This window comes from Equus quagga, chromosome 14 (genome assembly GCF_021613505.1).
Source record: "Equus quagga isolate Etosha38 chromosome 14, UCLA_HA_Equagga_1.0, whole genome shotgun sequence".
Taxonomy (NCBI): Eukaryota; Metazoa; Chordata; class Mammalia; order Perissodactyla; family Equidae; genus Equus; species Equus quagga.
Window position 1 is genome coordinate 66,036,173 of NC_060280.1, and position 27,486 is coordinate 66,063,658.

The 27,486-nt window shown below is 44.6% G+C and overlaps 1 protein-coding gene across 2 annotated transcripts; it reads right to left on the reverse strand.

Moving 5' to 3' along the window:
* Positions 1-1,712: 1,712 nt before the first annotated feature.
* Positions 1,713-27,320, reverse strand: JAML (junction adhesion molecule like). 2 transcript variants are annotated; one of them, XM_046685426.1, is made up of 12 exons: positions 25,172-27,320; positions 24,923-25,058; positions 21,647-21,769; positions 20,560-20,622; positions 18,103-18,257; positions 16,522-16,747; positions 13,195-13,307; positions 10,560-10,797; positions 7,578-7,716; positions 5,463-5,523; positions 4,147-4,233; positions 1,713-2,215 (listed from the first exon to the last, which is right to left on the reverse strand). In XM_046685426.1, exons 4-12 carry the CDS (start codon positions 20,612-20,614, stop codon positions 2,123-2,125), a joined length of 1,167 nt encoding a protein of 388 aa, XP_046541382.1. In that variant the 5' UTR covers positions 20,615-20,622; positions 21,647-21,769; positions 24,923-25,058; positions 25,172-27,320; the 3' UTR covers positions 1,713-2,122. The 2 variants fall into 2 exon arrangements, with proteins under 2 accessions (XP_046541382.1, XP_046541381.1); XM_046685425.1 differs by lacking the exon at positions 21,647-21,769.
* Between the last annotated feature and the right edge of the window lie 166 nt (positions 27,321-27,486).

Below are 27,486 nucleotides of genomic sequence, written 5' to 3' on the forward strand. Positions count from 1 at the left end.
TCCAACTGGGGAAAACACATCAGAAGCATATAGAGGGCTCAGACCAGGCTCTAGCCCCTCAATGGCCTCATTTAGTCCTTGAAAGAAATCCTGAGGCTCCATTTCATATAAAGGGGAAACAGCCTCAAAGAACTGACGTAAACTTTACAACATCAAAGAGAGTAAGAGGCAGAGCCAGGATTTGAACCAGGCCCGTTTGACCTTGAAGCCCATTCTGTATACCATATGCCTTTGGGTCCCCGGATTCAATAGACAACCACCCCTAGGAGAAGGGCATGAGAGAGCAAGCAGGTCTGTTTCATGGTCCCCCGCAGGGCTATTTTGGTTTTAGGCAAAACTAGTATCTGACAGCTGTGGACTTCCACTCTCAACCCTGATTCCATGCCTATGTCTAAGAGGAAGGTTTGTGGGGAGATGGGGTTGGGGGAGAGAGGTGGGCTTCCTCTTCCTCCTCCTCAGTTTTACAACTGCTGAACCCGGGATGGAAGCCAAACTTTGAATGAATCAAATTCAAATTTGGGCAAGTCAAACTCTGGAGGGATGTGGCCACGCTCCCACCGTCAAAGCGCCCTCTCCAGGAACGTGTAGACAAGCTGTTCAGCCCATCCTCCAGTTCTTATCCCAATTATTCCCTTCGACCGAGAACAACAGACGTAAAATCACTATCCATCCACCTGACTCTGTATCCTGAAGGTCGTCATCCTATGCAGACAATATCTGAGGAAGCGGAAAAGGGCCTCTTAGCCCAGGAGAGCACGTTACTTAACAGCCCAGAAATGAAACCCCTTCCTCTCCATGAACTCGGGGTATGAAAGAGTCCTTCTCCCCCCTCTACCTATCATGTCACTACATGTCCCCTCTCTGCCATGTCTTGGACAGGATATTGCCTTCAATACGTGTATTGTAAATTACTGACATACTCCTTATTTAGAACTAAAAGGTGAGATGGAAGCATTTAATGACTCTTCGCTATGGCTGAACGAGAACAAAAAGAGGCTACACACCTCCACGTGGAGACCCAAGAAGAGCTGGTTAAAGAGAGTTAATAACGGATGTGTTATGAGAGGGTCCTGATGTTTGGAGAGTTAGAGGAATCCTTCAAAAATGCAGCTCCACTTGAGACTGGATCAGAAATCAGAGAACACAGAAAACCTCGTCTTTATCCATGCCCTGAATGGCTAAGTAGGAAGAATGGGATGCAGAGAATGGAGAAGGGCCTGTGGTAGTCGAGGAGACATGAACTGAGCCCAAGCTAGAAATAGGAGCTCAGGACCAAAGGGTTTTTAAGACTAACCTTATCAAATCTTACAACAGTAACCAAAAAGTATAGGAACCTCACATTTCAGATCAAGAATTAAATCAGTGGCTGTCCACTTTGGCAACCCAGGAGTGTCATCTTTGAAAAAGATAGATGCCCAGTTCCACCTAGGACTTCCAAACCAGGACACCTCTGGTGAGGCCCAGCAAAGAGCCACCAGCCATTCTGACACCCAGCTGGAATTAAGCAGCACTGGGCCAAATTCTAGAGCTGTTTTCATGCTCCACTTCCAACTTGTTCTCCCCCAAAAACTTTCCCAGGAACCAAACCAGTCCCCAATGAGTTGAGTCAAGTATGGCTTTCCTCCGGAAACTTCCATTGTTTCGAGTTCCTGACTGTAAATTCCTTACCAAGACTCCACTTGCCCCTCAGCCGGAGTATAACAAAAAAAGGATGATTTACACAAACCACATTTATTTAGGGATAACTTGCCAAAGGAATCATTTGGGTTGGTTTTTATTTCTGCAATTCTTCTCAGTAACTCATCCATAAAGAATACCATGCAATTGGAGGTTCTGATCTGATGGAGTGTTTGCCACCGCAGCAGCTCAGCCAGGGTCCCTAGGGCCAGTGTCCCACTCCAGAGGAACCAAGTCCACACTCCCCACCCCCAATCACGGCCTGTTCTTCCAGAGCTGTCCAGTCTTGCTGCCCGGCTCCGAACCCTCCATCTTCAGCCCTTTGACCGAGCAATGAGGCAGGAAGACAACTGGGAAGACGAGGGGTCTGCAACAACTGGTACAGCGCCTAGGGATGCACAGAAAGTCTGCCACTGGCAAGGATGAAGGGAACTCGCCTTTCTTCTCAAAAAGCTTGCTCTGTTTTCAGCATTTCTCCAGCTGACTTCTTTTCAGGTGGGTTACTTGGTGCTGTCCTTGGAGACGGCCAAACTGGGTGCTGCGGGCGAAGGGAAGAAAGAAACCAAGCACAAGTGTGAGAAGTATTCCAATCACAGTGGTTGCCACTCACTGAGCTCTGTCTGTGGACCCGGTCCAGGTCGGAACTGCACATGTGCTATCGCGTTTGATCCTCCCCCCCGGGAGGTAGGTATTATTATTCCCTTCTCTTTTTTTTGGCGAGGAAGATTGGTCCTGAGCTAACATCTGTTGCCAATCTTACTCTTTTTTTTTTTCCTCCCCAAAGCCCCTTACATAGTTATATATATGCTAGTTGTAAGTCCTTCTAGTTCTATGTGGGATGCTGCCACAGCGTGGCTTGATGAGCAGTGTGCAGGTCAGTGCCCAGGATCCGAACCGCTGAACCCTGAGCTGCGGAAGCGGAGTGTGCAAACTCAACCTCTATGCTACTATTATTCTCATTTTAAGGATGTGGAAACTGAGGCTCAGAAAAGCTAAGTTACCTGCTCAAGATCATCAAACTTCTAAATCACAGAGTTAGAATTTGGACCCAACTCCAAAGCTTGTGATCTGAACTGCTGTGCTGTGCAGCCTCAGAAAGGGGACATGGCATGGTGCCCCCTGCATTTCAGTAAATTTAATCAATTCAGTAGAAAACTCAAAGTTTCTTTGCTACCCCTGCTTCCTATTGGATGACACCTCTGTACCTAGGGTCTCAAGCGGCCTGCAGGCCAGAATCCACCCACAGCTTATTTAATTCAGCACACAGTGTTTTAACATAAGTGACTGGCCTCTGAAGGCCTCTGAGTTTGCGGCCCTGGCCTCTCATCACATCCACTTTATTGGGTCTGTTTATAGAGGATGGGGATGCTGTTTTCTGCAGAGTTTGTACCCGACACTGAACATGGGGAAGGTAGCTGTGGAGAAAGTTCACTCCTATGTCATCTCTTCCTCCGAGACTTTCTGCAAACAGCGTCACCGGAGGGGTGACACACTCCGCAGTAGCCACAGTGCAGCTGTGTCAGCAGGTCTCTGAGAGGGAGGAGGAGGCCTGGCAGTCACTGTAGCATCACATGGCAATAATGGGAGAAGGCTGACCATATTCAACTGCAACTTGGGAGCGGAGCTAACGTTTCTCTTGGGGGAAGCAGGCCAGGTCTCTGATGGCACACTTCCCTGGCAGAACCTTTCTCTGCTGCAATCATCTGGGAGTCATGTGTCGTCAGTGCTGGTGCAGCAGGAACAAACACAGGCCATCACTGCACGAAGAGAGGAGGCCAGCCTTCCTGTACCCAGCAGAGCACTGCTCCCTTCACAGCCTGGGCGCCTATCATCAGTCTACAAATAGCATCGTGTCCACGGCCAGCTCACTCCTTTTGCCCTGACCCCTGCTCACTACACGCCAGCTGCCTTTTCTAAGTGCTGTACTTCCCTGGGGAGTTGAGCAGAGAGTAAGGAGGAATCAGACTCCATATTATCACGCAGACTTCAGCATGCAGCCTCCCTGGCAGTGAGATTATGTCAAGGCATAACAAGTCACAGAACAAAAAAATCTAAGAGTTGGAAGGGCCTTTTGAGAGGAAGGACAACTATCCCTTCCAACACAATGCTTGTCCATGGATCTTACAGCTCCCTCTTTATTAGGTTGTGTTCAACCAGGGTTGTGCTGATGAGGGGGAGACAGTCAACCCCCAACGAAGGCGCCTCTTTCCACCATTAAAGTCAGTCATCTCTGGCCTTAATGGGCCTTATCACTCGAGACTGGGTATGAGGGCAAGTTCAATATGACTCTTCTATCCAGCAGAGCTTCAGCTTCTCAGACTGTCCTACTGCTCAGAAAAATCTCGGGCCTCTGCATGGTGACCTCTCAGGTGACTAGCCATGTCCACCACCCATGAGTTTGCAATATCCCTCCCAGCTCCCTCTCCCACCTCCAGACACCTGGCTCAGCTGGGCCCAGAACATTCTCACCATGGTCATGTAGGTGGCCTCTGATTTTCCACTTGATTCTTCTTCCTCGATCACCTCTCGTGTAGCTATTGAGGTGTAAATGTGTTTCTAAAGGGGGAAAAAGTGGTACAAACATTTCTAAAAATCAGCAAATCTTATATGCCAGAGAAAAGGCCATCCACTACTACTCACAGGGCATCAACCACCAAAACCGATAGGTTCAGACGGTATGGAGAACTAGAGAATTATCATCAAGAATGATAATTCAGTCCTCAGCGTTGCCGAAAATTAAGAAAATCAACTCATCAGCAAAGAGCACTATCTTAAGAATCTAATTCTTTGCTTCAAAAGCCAAAATCTTTGTTTGGAGGGGCCTTTAGATAGCAGCACGGAATCCTTATCTTGCCAAATTATTTGTACTCTGTGGTTATTTCCTCCTAATTAGAGGCATGGCGGGATGGCATTAATGAGCAGCTAATTGTTGTCGTCTCTTTCAGAAGGCTTACGTAGCAGGGACAGCCCTCACCGAACCTCAGATCTGGAGGCTGGGGGTACTTTGTGATTCCCCCAGTGACAAACTCTTGGGCTTCTGAACCAGGCAGTGAGAAAATCCTTCTCTTGGGTCACAAACAGCCCCAAAGATGGAAAGGTAACTATTCAAAGGAGATTTTTAAAAGTTATTCGAAGAAGATTTTTTTAAAGTTAAAAAAAAAGAAAGAGAGAGAAAGGAGTTCAAGGATATGAATCCTTTTCTCAGTCCCCAGTAGCAATTGTTTACAGCTGCGTCACGAGCTAACAAAGAGGAAAAAGTTCTTGGTCCTCTCTTTCTAAAGGTCCCCAAATATTTCATCTTAATCATTAACTCCTTCGCTTCCCTCCCGAATGTATCATAATTCTCCTGTATATTTATTTACACAGTGCTTCCTAGGTTACAAAGCACTTGCATATCATTTTATTTGAACCTTACAACAGGGCAAATATATTTGTCCTCATCCTCATTTGACTGATAAGATCACTAAGGCTCAGGGAGGTGGCAGAGTGGCGCTTGGACAGGGGCTTTCTGACTCCAAGTCCAGTGCTCCTTCCTGGGCCCTACACAAGGCTGTGCTGACCATGCTGGGCTGGCCCGCCCCGCCCTGCCCTACTCCCTCCTTTGGGGCTCTTATTTCAGTGATAGATTTCCTGAGCCCCTGCTCTGTGCCAGGCGCTGCCTGCATGACAAGACCTAACGATGAGTAAGACAGTTCACAGGAACAATGACACCACCTTGATTCTGGAGCAGTAAACACCTCGCCCTCATTGGGCACAGCAGCAAAATGGCAGAGTTCCTCTCTTACCTCTGGAAGGGCCTTCATTGTGTTCTCCAGGCTTTTTACCACAGTTGTGGAGGTTTCTGAACTGCAAGGCATGAAAAGCATGTGGAATCAGCCAGCCAGCACTGAATATTGAAGGGTGCCCACGTGAGACCCACAGAACTTTGTGAAGACAGAGACCCTAGAGGAGGAGCTGGTCTCGCTAGACTTCTACAGCCAGCGCTGCCCAGCTCCCCTTGAAATCAGAGACGTGCACCGCTTTAACGGACAGCAGAAAGACATTCTAGAGATGGTCTGGGCTGAAAAACAGCTTCAACTTCTCTACTGTCATCCTAACAACTTTCTGCCCATAACAATTTTGGGTGAATTAATAGAGGGGCCATGGGATTCGATTTTACCATTTCCAAGGACTAAGGAGATGTAGCTGAACCAGCAGGGGGCAGCAGAAGCTCAGCCAGACACCAGTTCAAAGGGCTCCTGGCCTCTCCCAGGGAGGAGGCCAAGCAGAATTATCCCCACAAACACCCCAAGCTGTGAGGTCTGGCCGCTTCCCAGCCCTTGGCCTTTGATCTCTTGACCATTTGCCACTGAACATACTTCCTTTCTTTCTACTTTGGCCTAAGGTAGTGCTAAAGAAAATTAGAGTTACAGCTAGAAAAGAAGCCATATTTTTTTGTCTCAAAGTGGAAATATTTTAACCATATTTTCTGATTATAATGTAGTATGTTCTCACTGTAAAATAAGTCAAATAATACATAAATGTAGGCAATTGGAAGCTGAAGGTCCAGTAAACCTCCTACCCTCATGGGACCCACCCTCTCCTTTATCCCAAATACCACTATTAATATTGCAGAATGATCCTTCCAAACCTCTCTCAGTGCAAGCATGAGTACACTCACACAAAAGATATTAGCATATTTGCTAAGTGAGCATTATATAATTTTCTTTTTTATAAAAATGAGATCGTACTATATATTCTATCATAGCACTCCTGGGACATCTTCCCATGTCATTACACACAGGGCTGGGGGGTATTTCATTGAATGGAATACTGATTCATTGAATCATCACCTTTCCAACAGGTACTGAGGATGATTTCAATTTTTAATTACAACCAGGGCTACAGTGACCATGTTTATGCACAAATCTCAGCATATCAGTCTGATTTTTTAAGAATAAACTAGTAGACACAGAAATGCCACTCTTCATTTTGAGGGAAACTGAGGCCCAGAGGGGGGAAATGAGCTGATACAGAACCCAGGTTGTCTAACTCTCGGTTCAGTGCTGTCAGCATGCCCAGAGCAAAGACCCTCAGAGAGGCCAACCAAGTTCAAAAGCAAGTCAGGAAGCCCCTGAGGAGTGGAAGCACAAATGTAGCAGGCACAAGCACTTTCTGTAGAATCCATGTGCCAAGGGAAAGGAGACTCCAAAGTCAGCATTCCTCTTAATGGGGGCCCTCTCCCACTGACACCATTTCAACAAGAGTCAATTTGCCCTACCAACACATTTCATCAATGGTTGGGTAAACTGAGGAACATGGACCTGCCAACAGGCAATGAAACACTAGTGCCCAAGTCAGAGCACCTGGGCATTTCTGAGATACTGGGAGAACTACTGATAAAATTCAAGCCTCTAAAAACACACTTCAACAATAAATAACTTAGGACCTAAGGTCAGCCATTCAAAAATAGCCTCTCATAATTAGAATGTGATCCTTCAAAGAAAGCCACTGACAACCCTCAAGATCTGAGCTTCTATATGAAGCGCATATTGAAGATAATTCAAAAATCACTCCTCTCAGGCATTAAATGTCACCACTACAGTTCTTGCATAACATTTATACTTTTAATTATGCTCTACTTAGACCACCATTTGTAAAAGCGCTGGTAATCTTTGTAAAATACCAAAGCGAATGAGGATGGTGTGAAATGTGCAAGGCCCTTCAGGAGCACTGTGAGAAAAGGGGGCGGGGTCACTGTACAGATGGCGTCTAATGTGACAACCACAGATGGTTCTGTTTTAAAATGCCCCCTGCTGTGAAAATGGCACAATTAGGGCCTATCGCTCTCTTCTACGTCAGTTTAGAGGTGGTCCTGCCCCTCCAGCCTCCCGACCCACGAGGTGCGAGCAGCCCTGTACCTCTTATTCCTGTGGGTCTTCTTCAAGGTCAATATCAGAACAGAAAGCAGCAGGACTGTGGCGCAGACAATCCCCACGATGATCACCAGGTGATTACCGCCCAGGATCTCATGTCTGAGGGTTTCCGGGGTCACCAATGCTTGGGAAAGAAAAAGGCAATGAGAGGGCCTCCATATTCCAGAAAACAGCTGACAGCCCCACCAGTTCTATACCAAGCAGCAACAGCCAGGTCAGAAAGTGGGGGGAAAAGTTCAGACTCCCACACATGTTGAAACACTGAGACGCCAGCTGTCCCCATTAGACTGAAAACCAAAGTCTGAGCCCCTTGCTAAGGTGGGCAAGAGAATAGAATAGCACCTCACCGATAGTGGAATTTACTTTTACATTAACAATCTATCTTAAAATGTAGTTTACCAAATGACATAGAAATAACAGACATTTTAGAGGCTGCTGATCTTTCCCTGGGAAAGTGATCTTTTTGAAAAGGATGTACGCTACAACACTCAGCCCCAGAGTCATGGCATCAAGTAAGACCTTCAGAGGCCCTTCCACCCATATGGTAGCCCCTTCATTCATTTCCTAAATTCATTCTAAATACACACATCAAACACCTCCTGGATGCCAGATATCACTAAGCATGGAAGATACAAAGACAAATAACACATGGTTCCTGTCTTCAAGAAAAGGGGCAAACACGTAAACAGAAAACCATAGCCTGCTACAGGTGCTATGAAGAAGTCCATATAGGGTACAGAGGGCCAGAGAGAAAAGGGTACCCAATTCCATGGGGAGCAGACGATGAGAATTTGTCAGCAAAAGTTTTAAAGTTTAAGCTGAGCCTTAAAGGAAACCTCAAGATGGTTGGACGGACAATACGGGCAAGGATGGAAGAGACATGATGCACAAGGTCTAGAGGCCTGACAGGATGGCGCTTTAAGAAACTAGAATTAATTCCACGGGTCTGGCTCAAAGGTTGCATTTGTGGGTGTGGTATGGAATTAGGCTGGACAGGTAACAGGATGGACCTCGATTATCTCAACTAGGAGTTAGGCTTTTTTTCTGTAGGCAATGGAAGAAACCGCTGAAAGATTTTAAACAATGGAAGAGAATGTTCAGATTTGTGATTTAGAAAGATGGCACTGATAGCTGCATGAAGAATGAAAGCAGTGGCTGAGAATGAAATAGAGACTGGTTAGAGGCCTACAGTCCAAGACAGAGATGAAGACAGCCAGAACTAAGGTGCTGGTGATGGACCGGAAAGAAGGCAGATTCAAAGGCAGTAACAGAAATGACAGGACCTGTCGACCTTTTAGATTAGGGGTCATGGGAGACGGAAGAATCAAGTACAACTCCCAGGCATCCAGTTAGATGACTATGTAGATGGTGGTGCCATTAACTGAGGTTGAGGAGATGGGCCGGGGAGAGGTGTGCAGGGGTAGGTTTGCATATGTTGTATTTGAAGTACTTGTGGAATATATCGATACATGGATAGAGATGGATAGATGAGTTGTGTCCAACATGGAATATATTGGATATATCGAGAATACAGTGTCCAATACTACTGAGGTAAAGAAGGCCAAGGAGAAGCAATCAGAGGGCCATTGGTGATCTAAGCTAGAGTAGAGGTAGAAGCAGAAACCAGACTGTGGTGCACTGAGGAGTTAATCAGAGATGAGACAAGCGGCACCACATATAGTCCTTTAGCAAGCTATCTGGCTATGTCAAGAAAGAAATATATAATTGATTGTGGTGAAGGTTGCACAACTCTGAATATACTAAAAGCCATTGAGTCGTACACTTTAAATGGTGAATTGTATGGTATGTGAATTGTATCCCAATAAAGCTGTTTTAAGGAAAATAAAGACACAGGAGAGCTAAAGTAAACAAGGACCCAAGGTGAGCAGAAGAGTGGCATGCGTTCATAAGCTGAAAGGCAGAAGCTGATGGAAAGTGAGAGCTTAAGAGCCATTTTGTGAGGTTCCTGAGAAGAAGGAGAGAATGCCACCCATGCTAGAGGAGTTCGGATAAGCCCAGAAGGGAAGGCAGCTCAGGACGGCAGGGCAGAGATAAGGATGGGGGTAAATGCAGAAGTTTGTGGGTAGGGAGCGCTTGGAAGTTGAATGAGCTCCCACCAATGGCTTGTATTTTCTCTGTGAAGTGGACATAAGACTTCTGAGAGTGAAGAAATCCATCTGTGCTGCTTCCCTCTCCAACTGGGCCCGTCTGCTGTTAACAACAGGGTGTCTCCATAGACTTAAGCCTGTGGCCAGAGGTATCAAGGTGTGCTCCATCTTCACCTCATTCCTGTCCCCAATTAGCCACAGCCAACCCCTGAGGGCCCTAGCGAAGGGCAAAGTCCACAGGCCACATCCTGACTGCTAACTGGGTTATGGTTTAACTTTAACCCCTCACTTATCAACCTCTCTCAGTCAACACAATTGAGTCTTTATTCTCCTGCAACCACTGGCCTTAATGCACAGTGTTTGCCAGAATACGGAACCTTTGATCAGAGAACTCCTCTATTTTTGGTTCTGGTCCCTTCTTGTTTTCTCTCTGTTCTTTGCTTTCTCTCGCCAGCTCAGGATCATTTTCCCTCCCACTACAGAGCATACAGTGTCGCCCTTGAAGCCAAGTGAAAATGACTTTGGACATCAATTCCAATCCATCTCTGAGCTCCTGTATCTTTAAAGTGGTAGATTCTATTGGCGATGAGTAAGGTCTGGCAGAGGGCTCGTGCTGACTGAATATTAGCTCCTTTTTCCTTGACCTACCAGTAGGGCCAGAACTCGGTGAGGCAAGCCAGGTGCCTAAGGTACTAAATTTTAGGAAGCATCACTCTCAGGGTCGTGCAAATACAGGATCAGGACCTGAGAGTGATGCTTCCCTAAAGTTTGCACCCTAGGAGCCTCTCTGGCCACCCTAGTCCTGGCCATGCCTACCAGCTACGAGGTCCCTCATCCCTCCCTAACCAATGCTACATACTTCGGAGCTCTTTTTGAACCACGTGCAGCACAAAAGTTTTCCTGAAGGTCAGGTTTCCCAGGTGGATGCTGCAGGTGTAGCTTCCTCTGTCAGACTCCTTCACTCCTTGGAGCAGGATGGAGCCATCATTGCGGGAAGTGTCCCCCACCAGGTTTACACGGTTCTGGAAGCGGCTCCAGTTCTGGGGGTACCGCACAGGTAGGTTGAGTTTGGGGTGATAGCGTAGCACAATCTCCTCCTAGAAGGGAAAGGCAAAACATATGAGATTGCAAGGACTGGGGCAGGGGGAAGGGATGAGGGGAGGGGGCAGGCACAGGGAAGGCTGGGGGGGAGCTCCCAGGATTCACAAGGCACTGTATGTGCAGGCAGTGCAGGTACTATCAGACTGTATGAGATAACAGAGGTCATGTACACACACGAGTGTGCAGGCATGTGTAATTGTAAAGGACACCACCAAACAAAGGACAACTCTTCCATCTGAAGAGAGGGATGAGGAAAGCAGGAATGAGGGACTTTCACTTTTTGCACTTCTCCAGTAAAAAAAGCAAAAGTACACCTTTTCATTTTATGACATTTCCAGTTGGACTTCCAATAGGCACCTGAAATATGTCTAAAACCAAACTCCAAATTTTTCCCCCAAACCAGGTCCTTCCAGTCCATCCCATTTGAAGAAATGGCAACACCTTCTTCCAGATACTCAGGCTAAAAATCTTAGAGTCATCCTTAACTCCTCTCTTTCTTGAACAACTCACATCTAAAATGCCCCAGCAAATCTATCACCTCAACCTTCAAAAGATACCTCAAGTCTAGCGACTTCTCACCTCCTCCACAGTTAGCATTCTGGTCCAGGCCACCCCGTCTCTCACCTGGCCTCCTGCAAAGAGCTTCCTTCCTTGTCTCCCTGCTTACTCCCAGCTACGAAAGCCAGCCTCAGAAATGTAAGTCAAATCATGTTACTGCTCTGCTTAAACCTCTCCAATGGCCCCCACTTCTCCTCAAAGGACAAGGCTCTCCGTGATCTGCCCCACCCACTTTTCCTCTCTGAGTTCATCTTCTTCTTGTTCTTCCCTCACCTACTTGGGTCACACCAACCACACCAGTTTCCTTGCTGCTCCTTGAGTACTGGCCTCAGGGCCTCTGTATTTGCTGCTCCCTATGCCTGGAACATTCTTCTCCCCAGACATACACACAGTTCACTCTCTTACTTTCTTCAGATGTCTGCTCCAATGTCACCTTTTTGATGAGGCCTCTCTGACCACCTGTATAAAATAACAGCCACAAACCCTCCCTTCCTGTTCTCCATAGCTCTTAGTATTACCAGACATATGATGTATTTATTTCTTCCTTATTTTACCACGTATCTCCCTCCACCATGGCTGTAAGTCCCACATCAGGGCAAGGGCTTTGAGGGTCCACCACATAGGAGATGCTTAAAAAATCCTCGTTAAATGAATGAGTATTGGAATTTTTTTACAAAGTTATGTAACCATTATTATTTTTAAAAAGCTTTTAAGAAAAGGAAATGGGCCTGGCTATACCACCTCAAAGACGAATGCGAAGACCTGGCCCCCAACCTCCTGTCTCCTGTGATTCAAATTCACAACTCAAAATGTCAACTCCCATCCTATTTTCTGCTGCGACTCACTTGGTGGATGACATTTAAATGCACCTCAAGCTCCCAGAGGTAAACCTGAGGCTAGAGGTAATTCCCTATTCTCCATCATAACGCCACCCTTTCTGACCCACTCAGACAGCATATAGGAATCAAGTGCGTACAAATGAATGTTTTAAGGGATGACCTGGAAAATGTCTTAATTTATAAAAATTAAACATTTTGTAAATTTTGAACCTTAACTTTTATTAACAATCAGCTACCTGGATGTCCCTCACAACACATCTTGACCCACAAGTACATCACCATGCCACAGTTGACATCTACTGGTCTAGTGAACTCGCTTGCTGTTACCGCTTCAGAGTTCACATGAAATACTCCTCACCCTGGTCCCCAGGATCTCCTACTCCCAACATCTGAAGCATCCATGAAAACAAAGACAGTTCCCTCCATCACACAAATGGGGCAACAGGGCACAGAAGGTAACTCACCCACATAGGAATAAGAATGATTACATTCTTATTCTAGCCCACAGCTTTCCTGGCTAAGCCACACAAATCACGCCCCCCCACCCCGAGACACACACACACACACACACACACACACACACTCTCCCATGAACTCCACAAAGAGAAGGGAGAAGAGGAAGGAAACTAAAATGCTGTGGCCAAATCATGTACAAATGCTTTACACAGACTATCTCAAATAGATGCATCTTGACAACCGTAAATATTAAACATTTTCTTCCTCTTTTTCTTCTTCTTTCTCTTCTTCTTCCTCTTTCTCTTCTTTCTCTTCTTTTTCTTCTTCATCATCTTCAGCAGAGTTATTTTTCCCACCAGGAAGCTGAAGCTGCCCAGCCAAGCGGCCGAGCTAGGAGGAAGCCCGGTTCTGACAACATCCAGAGCCCAAGCCCTTGCAGTACGACCACACGGCACGTGACACCCGGATTCTCCCTCTCCCCTCACTGTCCTGCCACCATCGGCCAGGGGCTTCTACACCGTGACAGTTCCTCCTCGTTACCTTGGCGTGCCCTTCCGACGAGAACATCCAGTCTACCTTGGTCATGCGTTTCTTTTCTGTGCTCTGGAAAACACATCCCATCTGAATCGAATCACCCACATGGACCACGAGCTCTGGAGATAAAATGGTAAATCAAGTCAAACCTAAGGTATAATCTATAGAAGTCAAAGAACTTCTAGAAGAGATAATGTTTGGTCAAAGATTCTCAGCAGTAAAATCGATGTCACTTCCAAATACTGTGCACATTTGCTCCACAGATGATCTAGACGATCTTATGTGGACAACGGTCTCAGAGGCCTCTCACTCAAGCCAAATGACACCCCCAGGCTAAGAGAATACCCTCTACCTGCCCACATACATCAAATCTGAGGGGTCCTACTGCCTTCATACTGTAAGAAACACTTTCTGGTTCCCTTTAATTCCTTTCACCTTGCATTTTCCAGAATTTCTCCCATGAGCCCAAACTCCAAGTTCATACTAAAGAAAGTATGAAAAATCTTGAAGCCCCCTACTTTCTGTTCACCAGCTTAGATGTCCACATCTGCTTAACATAAACAGGAAGTGGAAAGTTATATAACTCTCATTCTTATATATAACTCACTGGCTCTCCCAGCTGAAAAACTGATCAAGAGTAACTTTCTTCAACTTCTTTTATTCTTTTTACAAAGTTGTCTCAGGACTTGCTTAGGACAGTTCTGGCTACAGTGCAGGTCACAGGACTCTTTGCTAATTAGGCCAAGAAAATAGACAGCTTTTCTCTTGACTTTTGTTTCCATTTTAATCCCTGCCCTCATCCTCTTCCAGATGCCCCTTGCCCTGCTTCTGGCTTTCTAACTCCTAGGCTCTTCCCTCTGCTTACTCGTATAAGCAGCTGACCCCATCACATGTTTACTACATAAGTCATTTCAAGAGGTCCCTGGAGAAGAAAACAATTAGAAAGATGTTTCTGATTTTTCAGTAATGCTCTTTTCAGATCAACCAGAGAGTCAATTAAGAAATGAAAGGCAGGCTAGCATTCACGCCTAGGTCTTAACTGGACAGAGTTCCTTCAAAAGAGCATTAAGCAAAGCTCATGAAGGAACAAACAGTGCATAAGCCAACCTTTTCATCCAAACTGTTTTCCTGGGAGAACATTAGCTTCCTGCCCAGCAGGAGAGAGACACAATGGAAGGAAAGCAAAAGAAAATATTATGAACTTGAAACTCCATGGAGGGAATTATTTTGAAAGCAATAAAAATTCACTCCAAAGAATTCCAGTGGGGAAGGAAACTCTAAATCCATCAGCACATTAAGAACTGAACTCTATTTTTTAAATGCAATAACAATGACTGAACATTCTGAGTCCTTTCAGCACATGAGGCACATATGCTAGACACCGTGTATGTAGTCTATCAGCTAGTCATTACAATATTTTGAGATAGACACTATTCTCTCCCACTTTACAGAGGAAGAAAGCGAAAGAACCCAAAGCCACATGGCCAGTAAAAAGTAGAGCCAGCCCTCAAACCCAGGCCTGAGTGAAAACAAAGCCCAGGCTTTCTCCCTACTATACTATACCACTTTCACATAAGCAGAGGATGGCTGCTTCTAGAGCAAAGGTCCAGGAAGTTAATATTATCTTCATTTGTCAGAATATTGTCTATCGTATTTAAAATAAGAACCATGAAAAAAGGAATCGAAGTAGTAATCATAGAAAAATTATAAACTGAGGGGCAACCTTGTAGAGAAAATTATAAACGACTGCACAGATAGAGTTTTCACAGGGGAGGAGACAACCTCCATGAAACAAGTTGGACAACTTTCCATTGGCCACAGGCAAACTGTTAGGAGTTGGAATTATTCTGACTCTGGCTGGAAAGGAAAAATAAATACAAGTTGCTCCACTGGCCACTGGGGAAATATCTGACTATCCCTAAAATTGTTCTGGCCTGTTTCCATGGATTCTTCAACTCTCGAGACTGGCTCCTTTTGGTTCGTGCCCTCTGTGTCTCTTCTAAGCAGGAGAAGGCACCCAATTTGTAGGCCATGCTTGTATGGACAAGTGTTCGATCATGGCATCAGAGGACGAAGCGGAAAGCAGTTGCCCAAAGACAATCCTTGCGGAACACAGGCAGCTGATTCATTTCCTCTTCCTAGAGAACCAAAGCTTTGGAATCAAAAGAAAAATGCCAATTGAAAAAAGTAGGAAAAATTAGGAGAGAGGCCAGAGGCCACCTTCTGCAATTCCTTCTACGATTCCTTTTTTAGAAATCAGATTCAAGTGAGGGACACTAATTCAAGAATTTCATTCACTCGACAAATGTTTATTGATTGCTTACTCTGTGCCAGGCACTGTGCCCAAGGCTGGTCAGGGGACAAAGAACACAGACCCAGGTGAGGAGGGAAGACACAGCTGAACAGGTGTCACCAAAGAGGAGGACAGGCTGTTCCAAAGGGCTCATTAAAAGAATGGACCTAAACTAGGCGGTGGAGAGAGGAGGGTCCAGATTCCAGCTCTCTAACCAGACTGCAAGATTTCCTGAAGCCATAGACTGTTTCTCCTATCTCACACTTTTAAAGAATGTATCTAATTCTGTGGTTTTCAATCTTTTTTAAAGCAGAAGCATTCTTTCTGCAAACAAAATCTTACCTGGCAGCCCAATGAATCAAACTAGAAAAAGGAAAAGGACTTTGGTTGCAGTGGAAGTGGCAGCCTGAGGTCCCACCTGCCCAGGCCGTTATCAACCCCCTGATCTGTTCTCAGCCTTTGTGTGGCCTCCCAGGTCCCTTGAACCTTCAGGGTCCTACAGAGCACAGTTTTAAAACCACCAATCTACAGAAGCCACTCCCTCCATTTACAAACGGGAAAATGAGGCCCCAAGAAGTTAGAGAGAGCTGCTCATTTTTTTTTATATCCCCCAGAACACTTAACATAGGGACCTATGAAATATGGATGTGGCATCGGTGTGGACAACTGATGGGAGGTGTCAGGGTATAATAGAAAGACGATGGACTTTGTTGACAGAGGCGCCAGGGTTCAAGTACTGAATATGCCACTTAATAAGTATGTGCCCTGAGGCAAGTCGCTTAACCTCTCTAAGGCTCAGGTACCTCATCTGTAAAATGAAAAGAACAATACTTCATTCACAGCATTTTCGTGAAGATGAAATATGTTTAAAGTAATAATAAAATAATGATCTCATTATTTCTATTTAAAGAGCACCATTTACTGAGGACTCCCTCTGTGGTAAGGACCTAGCCAAAAGGCTGGCATTTGCTCAACAAAGTCCATTCCCTTTCCTCTTTGCAGTCAAACCTTCGCCCTTCTCTAAGTCAGCATTCACGTACCGTTGGGCTCCTCTGGCAGTACATGCAGCGCCACTGTTCTTTTGAACACCTGGCTCTCCATTTCAAAGCGGATTTCACAGGTATAGTTTCCCTGGTCAGCTTCTTCCACATTTTGGAGCAAGAGAGAACCGTCTTTGCGTAAGATGTCCCCCACCAAGTGTGCACGATTCTGGAAGCGCCCCACAGCCACGCTGAGGTTGGCATAATAGTATAGCACAAAATCCTCCTGGAGGGCAACACAACATCAGCGAAAATTAAAGTCAGTGACACAAGACCTAGGAGTCTGGATTCAAAAGACCCTGTTATGTGGAGACAGCATAGTCATCATCATCATCATGATCAAAAAGTACTTGGTACCCAGTTAATAATAATGATGTGCCAGGCAATACGCTAACTTGCACAAGGCTCTGTGGCTCAGTTCTTACAAAGACCAATGGAGAAATACAGTGCACACATTTTCGTTTCTTACAGTTTAAGGTAAAATGTAACACCCACTCTGAAGGTCACTCTGGGGATTCAAACTCACAACCTTTGAAAACCATCTCCCAACTCCACCTGGTTTTCTGCCATGGCCCTTGGATTAGATGGCATTCCAAGGCATGACACAATCCCACAGACTGGTGGTTGTGAGAATTCCCGGCATGGTGGCTGTCACTCCTCTCCTTTCCGCCCTCCTCCAGGCAGCATATCATACGGCATGAGGAGGCATCAACAGGAAATGGTTTACCGGCTGGGAGGGGGAGCCCTTAGGAATTTTTATTTCTATTTATACCATGGGTCTATCCCTCTTACAGTAATAAATAGTAATGAAAAATTGAGTGAGAGTAGCATTATAGGGATAACGTGCTCTGAGGTACAAAAACAATATTTCATTTGCAAACATTGGGACTATATTGTTAGTAACACATTACTTAGGACACATTTCACAAATGATCCCGAATACAAGTATCTCCATAGAATCTCTGATGAGGCTTAATACTCTCTTTCCTACTCCAAAGAGCTCCCAGGAAAGACCCTCACTCAGCCACGCTGCATCTGCAAATCCCAACACTTCACGCAGCCATGAAGGAGAAAGAGATGATGCCCCAGCACACAAATGGGGGGATGGAATGCTGAAAGAATCTTTCCCCTCTCAAAAAAAAAGATTACTGTGACATCATTCTTACGCCTAGGCTGTAACTCTTTCGTCGAGACCAATGCTCTCTCACCCTTATCACCCCTTTCACCCACCTACACTACTCTACAAAGGGCAGAAATAGAGAAAAGAAACAAAGAGAACTTCACGTGCACGTCTCCCATTAGCTTCTCAACGACCTGAAAGTTAAGCATTACCACTATGATAATGAACTTCAGCTTCACCGATGGGTAAGCTGAAGCTCAGCAAGGTTGAGTAACTCACCCAGCTGATTGTACAGCCAAGTGGCCAAGCTAGAAAGAGACCCAATTCTGACAAGCTCCAGAGCCCAAACTCCTGCAACGCCACCTCATGACACCTGATGACCTGATTCTCCCTCTCCGCACACTGTCCTGACACCATTGGCCAGGGGCTTCTACCAAAAGGTAATATTTCTTCCTTGTTACCTTGGCGTGCTCTCCTGATGAGAACATCCAGTCTACTTTGGTCATACGTTTCTCTTCTGTGCTCTGGAAAACACATCCCATCAGGGCTGAATCACCCACATGGACTGTTAGCTCAAGGGAGGAAACAATCAAGTCATTCAGGCCCAAGGAATAATCTATAGAAGTCAAAGGCAAGAGGAGACGTCATTTAGACAAATACTCTCAACAAAAAAAAATCAGTATTAATCATCAAGTATCACACATACTCCTTCCCCAGATGACCCAACATGGACAAAGTAGCCTGGCATTCCCAAGGGTAAGAGAACACCCTCTAGTTACCCACATGGCTCAAGTCAGCAGGGTTCTGTAGTCTTCACACTCCATAAATGCCAAACACTCCTGTTCTAGCTCGTCCCTTCCCCTTTTCCAGAATTTCCTTCCCTAACCTCCTTTCTAAAGAAAGAGGAGAAACCCTGAAGTCCCTCCTTTCAGGCCATGAATTTAGACACCTATATACAGGAAATGGGATATCTCTTCCTCTTAGTTTCCCATGGGTTCCCTATCTGAAAAGCCAATTCACAGATATTTTTACTTCTTTCCTCTTCTCCCTTCTAATTCCTTTACAAAAGCTTATCTCTGAATTTGGTGGCTGATTCTGGCCATAGTGCAGGTCCGTGTAAACAGGCCAATACAGAGCACAGCTCTCCCCTTGAATTTCCTTTGGGTTTGCCTTTTCCCTGCCTCCCCCCTCCAGCTCTGCCATCAGCCTCTGCCTTTCGGCCTCTAGCTGTTTGCATACGTGGTACCACTCCACTAGCTGTATGTTGTTCAAGTAATTTCTCTTTTCACTAAAAGAGAAAAGCATTACATGGCTATTTCTGTTTTCACAAGATATGCTCTATGCAAAGAGACAACAACATTAAGAAAGACACTTTTAGATGCTGGCCAGTTTATACCAAAAAAGAGCCAAGTGAACACATATGGGAATGAACAGAAAATGTGCCAGTCTTTTCATCCAAGCTGTTGCCCTGAGAGAAGAGAGTTAACTTCCTGCCCAACAGCAGGCACACACAGTAGGGAAGATGTGAAGGAAAACATGAACTCTAAACCCTTTGGAGGAAATTAGTTTGAAAGAAATCAAAATTAGCTGCAAAAACGATTTGGAATTTTCCTGTAAGGAAGAACTGAGCAACTTTACGTGTGGTTAAAGACATAAGAAAGCTAATTTAATTTAATATTAAGAGCACTGTATGTAGAATTAAATGAAGATTTGCCAGAAAGTAAGAGCAACAACCAAAGCGAAGACAAACTTAGACCTGACAGGTAACCTTTGCAGAGACATGGCTGAAGAAAACGAGACGTTCCGACAGAGGAGGAAAACCTCTCCACAAAGAAGGACAAACCCCTGATGCCACCACGCCCCTACATACAGGGCTGGACTGTAAACTCTCCAGACAGAAGGGCAAAATCCTGCAGGCTGCTTCACAGACCTCTGGGGAAGTGTCTAAATACCCTCTGAAATCATGACAACCCTGCTTCCGTGACAAAAAAATTCTCTAATACATACATTTCTTGTGTGTGTGTGTGCCTGTGTGTGTGTGTCTGCGTGTCTGTGCGCACTCTCTGTTGCCTGGAATTAGAGCAAAGGCAACTCTTTCATGTGCTTTGCTGAGTCAGCATTCAGGTCACCACGCACAATCAAAAAGCTGGTAACAGAGAAAAACGAAAGGCTATGAGAGCAACCCTAATTAATTTATCCTTCCTACAGACCTATGTCCATGGGATACAGAGAAAGATGAGGGGGGAAAAAGGATGAAAAAGTGCAAAAGAAGTGGAGATGAACAACAGACAGCAGCCCCGAGCACCCAGGTTCCTGTGCACAGGAGACTCCAGCCTGGTCTGAGGAGGCAGCTGGAGCAGGCTTTGGAGAAGGAAGTGGAGCTTGAGGGGAAACCCGAAGGAAAAGGATGTGCTAGGAAGGCTTGCTAGGGTGAGGCAGAGAGACAAGGCTCCAGGCAAAAGAAACCACCCAGAACTGGGAAAGAGCTCAGTGCATCTGAGGAACCGCGAGAAAGCTGGCGTGGCTAAAGCCAGAAAGCAATGACACGGATTCTGGGACTCTCTTTGGTAATTTCATTTCCTGATCTGAGACTAACTGTGGTTTTAAAGATGACAATTAAAAGTGCAGGAATGCCAGAGGGAAACTTTCTTTGTTTCACATAGGAGGGTCCTAGAACACCCAATAAGGAGCCTAAGGCATTCAGTTTCTTACAGAAACAGACAAAGATTCAGCTTTCCAAGAAAGAGTATGCTCTCTGGCTTCTAAAACAGCTGTTTCAGCAGAACTATGATGGTCCAGGTTAGGGTTTCCATTTTCAACAAACCAAGGGGAAATGAAAATATACAAAATTTGCTTTTAAAAATGCATGAGACATACAGGAAACCAAATACCCGCCTTGGTCCCTTGGTTCTACTTACCCAATAACACTGGTATCAGGATGAGTTTCAGCAGGCAAAACATTCCGCTCTCCATGTTTCAGTCTTAAGATAAAAGAAAAAAATTAGAAAATAGTGTCAAGAGAAATTTGTTAATTTAACAAACCAAGAGCGGTGCCTCCAGGGGCCACCCTCCGTCTGAGGTGCTGAGACGCAGCATTGAACAGAAAGACAAGGCCCCCGCTCACATCCAGTTTGCATGGGAGCGGAGATGGGGGGAAAAGGAAGCAAATGGATGAATAAGAAAATATCAGATGCTAGTAACTGCTATGATGAAACAAAATAGACAAGTGTTTGGAGGGTCACTTGGGGCTTCTTTAGATTGGCTGTGAAGAGAAGATTAGACGAAAGTCGCTTTTCAAGAGAAACAAAGCAAATAATTTCAGGATACCCTTGAGATAACAACCCTAGACATTCTACAGTCTGAGAGTTTCACAGAAACAAAAGACTACAGGATACTTAGCCTAAACTTTTACCTACCTCTCCAACTAAATTAAAAGTACTACTTTTAAACATATGGAGAATGTTCAAGACATGTGGGAAAGGAGATACACAAATAAGGGGAAAATTTTAAACTCAGTTAAGGCTTTCACCAGGCTCTAGGACACAAAGAAGCCACATGAAAAGTCCACGGTGAGCTTTTTTTTAAACTTTTTTAGGGAGGGCAGTGTGGGTAGAATGAAAACTGGGCTGTGCATGGGCAAAAGTATTTTTTAAACGTCTGTATCATCTCTGTGGTAGTAATTTCACTGCATCCCCCAGCTCCTGGGAAAGGATTCACTGCTCTACACAGTGCCCCACAATTTTCTAAACGAAACCCAAGAACCCAAACTCCAAGGAAATACAAATTCAACCAGCCTTACGTTCCTACCCGCTGCTGTGGCTCACAGCCATGATCCCTGTACCCCTAACATCCCGCCACTGGAGGAATCCCGCCTCAGAACCTGCTGGAGCAAAGGGCTTGTTTGTGCACTAACATCACAGTACCCTACCCAGCTCTGGTGGCAAGTCTAGGACCTATGGTGGCCATTTTAATTTGTAAAAGATGATTACCTAAGAGATTCCTTACCTGTATTCTAATCAACAAAGGCCTCCATCTGGAAAATCAGGGTCAAACTGTTCAAGGAGGTCCTACCCTAGGTCCCACTTAGCAGAGAAGTCTGTTGACCTTGCTGAACCTCAGTTTCCTCGCCTACAACATGGGGATAATAATGCAAGGATCAAATATGATAACGTAGATAACAGTGCTTTGAAAAATAGAAAACATTACCATACAAGATCCTATTTTTTTGTAACCCAAAAGTCAGATACAAAATAGTTTGTAGCTTTAGGAAAGATTTTGGGTCTGAGTTTCTACCTTCATAAGAATGGCAAATGATGAATCAGAATGAACTGGAAACTTTTAAGTTTCAATTTTGAATCCCATCACGACAATGTAGGTAATAATTACACTGACTCACACATACCAAGAGTCACATTAAGTTTCCCCAAACATAAGTACATCTAAAGAAAACACAGATCTCTCTCAAGATAGCCACAGCCCTATTCCTGCTCCATGACGCCCACCTCACCCCACTCACACATGGGTGAGCATGATAAAGGGCTTCCTTTACAGCATGTCATAATTTTGATTCATTATATCTGGGACATCTGAGATCCCAGTGTTCAGGATGAATTCTTCTCTGGGAGTTGGTTGTGCTCCCTCTTCTGCCCAGCAAAGAGCTCTCGTACATTCCCCAAAGCAGTGCACTATTTGCACAGAGGAGAAATGACTGATTTATGTGTCTAACAGCAAATCCCATTAAGTCGACATTCTCAAGGGCAGGGCCATGCCTGTGTTGTTTATGAGTGTCCCATGCCTGTGCTACAGCACCTGTAAAGTGCCTGGCATATGCATACCGGGTAAGGGCTGGTTGCTGCCAATATGACCATCAAATTGAAATCAACTTAGATATCCTGCAACCGCACCGCTCTATTCCAAAAGGAACCAGTGACCCCAAAAAGACTGAATCCAGTTATCAAACTCAAGTCAATCAGAGCCACACCCAAACCATTTTCAAACAAATTCTGAGAAGTTCAAACAATCTGATGCATAGAAGATACCCATTTTCATTCCTAAATACTCAAATGCACTGTTAGAACTCTGTGAATGAAGAGAGAAGCAAGGATTCAAAGGAAAAAGCTTTGAATTGAACTTCTAAAAAATTCTCTTCCCAGGTCAGATCTGCCATTAACTAATTCTTTGATCTTTGGGAAATCATTCAATCTCCCTGGACCTCATCCTCAACATCAGAGGATCACACTTTTTCTCCCCCCTAATTAATATAGCAGCACACCAGAAGTCAGTAGTTGATATGCAAATAACACATAGCAAGCAGCAGAGCCAGCATTCAAACCCAGGCGTTCTGGATCAGAGCCTGTCTCCTTACCACACTGCACTGCGCCTCCAAGTTTGCGAAAGTCATCAACGTTTTTGGGCAAAGCTCCTCTGAACTCCATTCATCAAAACAAGATGGATCTGCTCCCCCTGACCAATGCTCTCCCCACCCGCTTCACCTAGTTAACACCTGGTTGTTTTTCAGATCTCAGGTCAAAGTAATTTCCTCGGGGAAACCTCTCCTGAACCACCCTCCCAGGTCAGGTCCTGGCCACATGCTTCAATAGTACTATTTATCTTTCCTTTAGCATATTTGTCATAATTTCTAATTATCTATTTGTGTGCTTGCTTGATTAAAGTCTTGCTCTCCACCCTCAACCCTCCGCAGACTATAAGCTACATGAGGCCAAGAGCTGTAGCTATGTGCCACTGCATCTCCAGAGCCAGCACAGAGGGAGGCCCAGGGTCAGAGTCTAGTGACCACTTGTCAAGATGAGTTAATAACACCTAACAGGGCCAAGAACACTCTAGTCAAGTTTCAATGTCCTAGTCAGTTGGCAAATTTCCAGAAACGTCCATTTTATATATTTATATATATATATATATATATACATACACACACACACAATCTGATTCATAAAATTCTGAATTTTATATATATATATATATATATATATATATATATATAAAATGAATCTCAGTCTTTAAAAATCCAACCAAGGCATTCAGATGCACCTTAAGCACCTTGATAATGATAGACTACATTTAAGTCTCAATTTCTGCCCCGCTTCCTTTTCCAGACACTGATTTATCTCCTCAGCAGATACTCTTGAGATAATTCTGCATGGCAAATTAGCTCATATGTTGGCTCAATGTTTTAAGCTGAGCTCACAGCTCTTTCACAATATAATTCCTGGCAAATATCTTCCATCACTCCAGGGGAGTTGCAACTATCAGGATCATCTTTCGTATTACTAATAACGTAGAGGATCTGTTTCCCTTGGCACCATTATGATAGAAAAAAATTTTCAGAAAAGAGACTCCTGACAAAGAGATTACCACACAGGATGTGAAAATGACCCCCAAATATTACCATATTAGAAGACAAAATAAGGGAGAGGTGTTGTCTCTCAGTCAATGTTCGCCCCCGGTAAGGACCACCAACTACTGAGCAAACAGACCAGCGCACACCTTGCCTTACTCACACAGCCTGCTCCACTCGTAATGCTAAGTCCCCGCAGACTACACATGGCTGTGAACCTCCAGGCTCTCAGATGTTTCTAGGAATATGAGTCCACATGACCACTTGGAGGCACGAGCCTCTTAAAATGCATCGTTTTTCCTTCCAAGATCATTAAATGCAGACTGGTCTGTTCCATGGCTCCTTGTAACACAGTCCAGGTTACATTGCTCAACCCTCTACTTGAAGGGGACCTTAGAAGTCATTGCTCCTGCTCCCTCCTTCAGACTGGGTTATATCTACACCATTCTACATCAGTCTTCCATGAGATCAGGGCTATGCAGAGGGTGTGACAAGTATGGACAATCGCCTAGCTCTCTTGGGAGGTTTAAGTTCCTGACTTCTTAAAGTGAAATATTGGCCTGTCTAGGATTGGGAGAAGAGAAACAGTGAAGGAAGAGTCCTACCATGAGTTCAAGACAGCTGGTCACAGCTCTACCTAAAGCCACAGGCAACTTAAAAGCTAAAGCCTTATCATCATCACCACCATCATCATCATCATCGTTCACTCTTTTATTAGAGCAAACCTTATTCCCCTCTTCTCTGAGGATCTTAACATAAGTTGCTCTACACTACAGAAAGGGAAACTGCACCCACTAGACTCTTTATGACAGTCCTCCTGCAGAGGTCCAAAAGGATTGCCACTAAATTAACACCTTCAGAACAAGCCTTCTTCTGAATGAGAAAAGTTCAAGTTGCTGCTTAAGAAATACAGAGCAATCGCTTACCCAAGATGAGGCGTTCTCAGGAGAAGCAATGCACTGAACTCTCTCGCAACTGCAGTTCCCAAGTCCAACTGAAGAGACTTCTGCCGGCACAGGAGGTCAGGCTCAGAACAAACCAAATGCGTGCCTTCTGAGGTGGCTGCAGAGACATAAACAGGAACCTCTAAATCAAGGTTCTCGTTTCAGTCATCTGGCCCATTACCCAATTTTTATTTACACTTTCATTCTAAAAAGGTAGTAAATTCAACTTACTGAGGAGAGCCTCACATTTCAGACCTCTGTGGTGTCACTGCCCCTTCTAGAGTAGCAGCTTTCTGAGGCTGGGATCTTGAATGGCATCATGCAAACATTTACTGAGAAGGAAATCAGCCCCATGCAAACAAAATACAATAAATTTAAGATCGACACAAAACATTTGGCTCCATGTTTAAAATATAGCAACCTCCCTTATTTTTGTCTCTCAACACACAGAAGCAATATAGCCAGGCAATCACCTAACACTTGCTCCAAAGATATGCCTGCCCAGCCCTCCAACTCACCACCTACACATGTCAGTTTCCTCTGACCATGTGACATCAGCATTTCCAGAATACAGGTAGCACTTCATTCCTCCAAAGAACCCCTTGGGTGACTTGAACATCCTACATAGGAACTCAAAGCTTCTTCACTTCAAAGTATCTTTTGCTTTTAAGGCACCACTTCAAAATAAGTGTTCTCAGTGTACACACCTTCAACCTTAGCTGGATAGGCTTGACCTAAACATGGGCATACCTGTTTTTTGCAAGTTGTCCTGTATCATTTGAAAAGTCATTGAATGCTTGCTCTTCTCAAGAACAATGCTACACAGTTCTTGAGAAGTGGTGTGCTGGTAAGCCAGCATTTTATATAAATACTCCCACTACAGCCTATTTCAAGCTACCAACAGTTTAACAATTGGCTCACAAAATTCCTAAAAATTCAACAATCAGCTCTTGCTGTGTGAGCTGGCTCCAGTGCACCACTGAATCTATGCAGGTTCTTCCTGGGGTACAGCTCAGAGATGAGTGCTTGCTTGATGCTAAAAACCACAAACCTCCCCCCCTTCATTTGACAGCTCTCATCTTATATGTAGATATATACCCAAAAGTAGCTAGAAAGTGCAAAGAAGTTTATTAACTATGATGTGGTAAAGATAGCGCGAGCTACAAGGTCTATGCACATAGCCGAACAGTGCATACCCTCGTATAAAAAGAAAAAACAGTGAAATGCGGCAGTTAACAGTCCGACAGTCCAACACTGGGGTCAAAGGAATGGAGCTGCCTCTTCTGGCAGCAAAGTTTCGAGTCATGCAATTAAATGATAGCCTTGGTCCATTCGCTATGGGTCTTCTCACAATTCCCCTTTGGAACCATAACTGAGTGACACAACAGAACATTCAGATTCAGGATTTGGCCTGCAGAACTTTCGTAAACAGGGGCATGCAACATTCCCTCTTGAAGCACCAGTGCACAATTTGGGAGCTGCAGAGAACTGAGATGTTCCCCAAGAAGCTGGAGGTAACAGGCCACATGGAAAACACGAAGCAATTTTTAAGTTCACATTTGGTAACGGAATTAAGAGCTTAATCCACAAAACTCATAAGGTAACGTAACCACAAGTAAAGACTTCAGCAGCCAAAGAAAAATTCGGAAAGGCTCTTAACCTCTTCTGAAGGTTTCAGAATTAAATTCCCTTTCTAGACAAGGCTGGTCTCCACACAGTGTGATAAGAGCTCACGGAGCAGCAAAAACAAAAAAGAGAATAGCAGCTTAGGGCGTATTAAACCAGTAGGTTAAAAAAAACACTTGATCTTCCTCCCATCATTAAAGAAGGCAGATGTCCAAACATTGCTTTGTGCTCCTTTGAAGGAAAAAAAGCTGCAATCCATACCTCAACATAAAGGACAAAGAAAGAAACTGATAGCAGCTTTACGACTGTGACGTGACTACAAATCCATCAGCACACTAAATTATCAATTTACTCTCTTACCATGAAGGACTCTATTGTTCAGTCATTTCAAAAGGAAGGGACTGTTCTAAACCATGATCAAGGCTGCAAAATAACACAACTAAGTAGTCACATAGCACCTTTACCTAGTGACAAACATACCACGCTGGATTGATCCTCATAACTTGTCTGAAAAGAAGTTATAAGAAAACCTAGCCAACAACAAACAAACATAGATACAGAGATTATATTGGTGGTTACCAAAGGGGAAGCGGGGAAGGAGGAGGGCAAAAGGGGTGACAGGGCACATGTGTGATGACGGATGGCAATTAGTCTGTGGGTGGTGAACATGATGTAGTCTACGCAGAAACTGAAATCTAACGATGTACACCTGAAATCTACATAACGTTATAAACCAATGTTAACTCAATCAAAAAAAAGGAAAAAAGGAAGATGTAAAACAAATGACCTAGGCTTAAAAGTTAGAAAAAGAAGAGCAAAAAAAGTCCAAAAGAAATAGAAGAAAGGGAATAATTTTAAAATAGATAAAAGCAGAGTAGCCGTTGTTTAATGGGTATAGAATTTCAGATTTGCAAGATGAA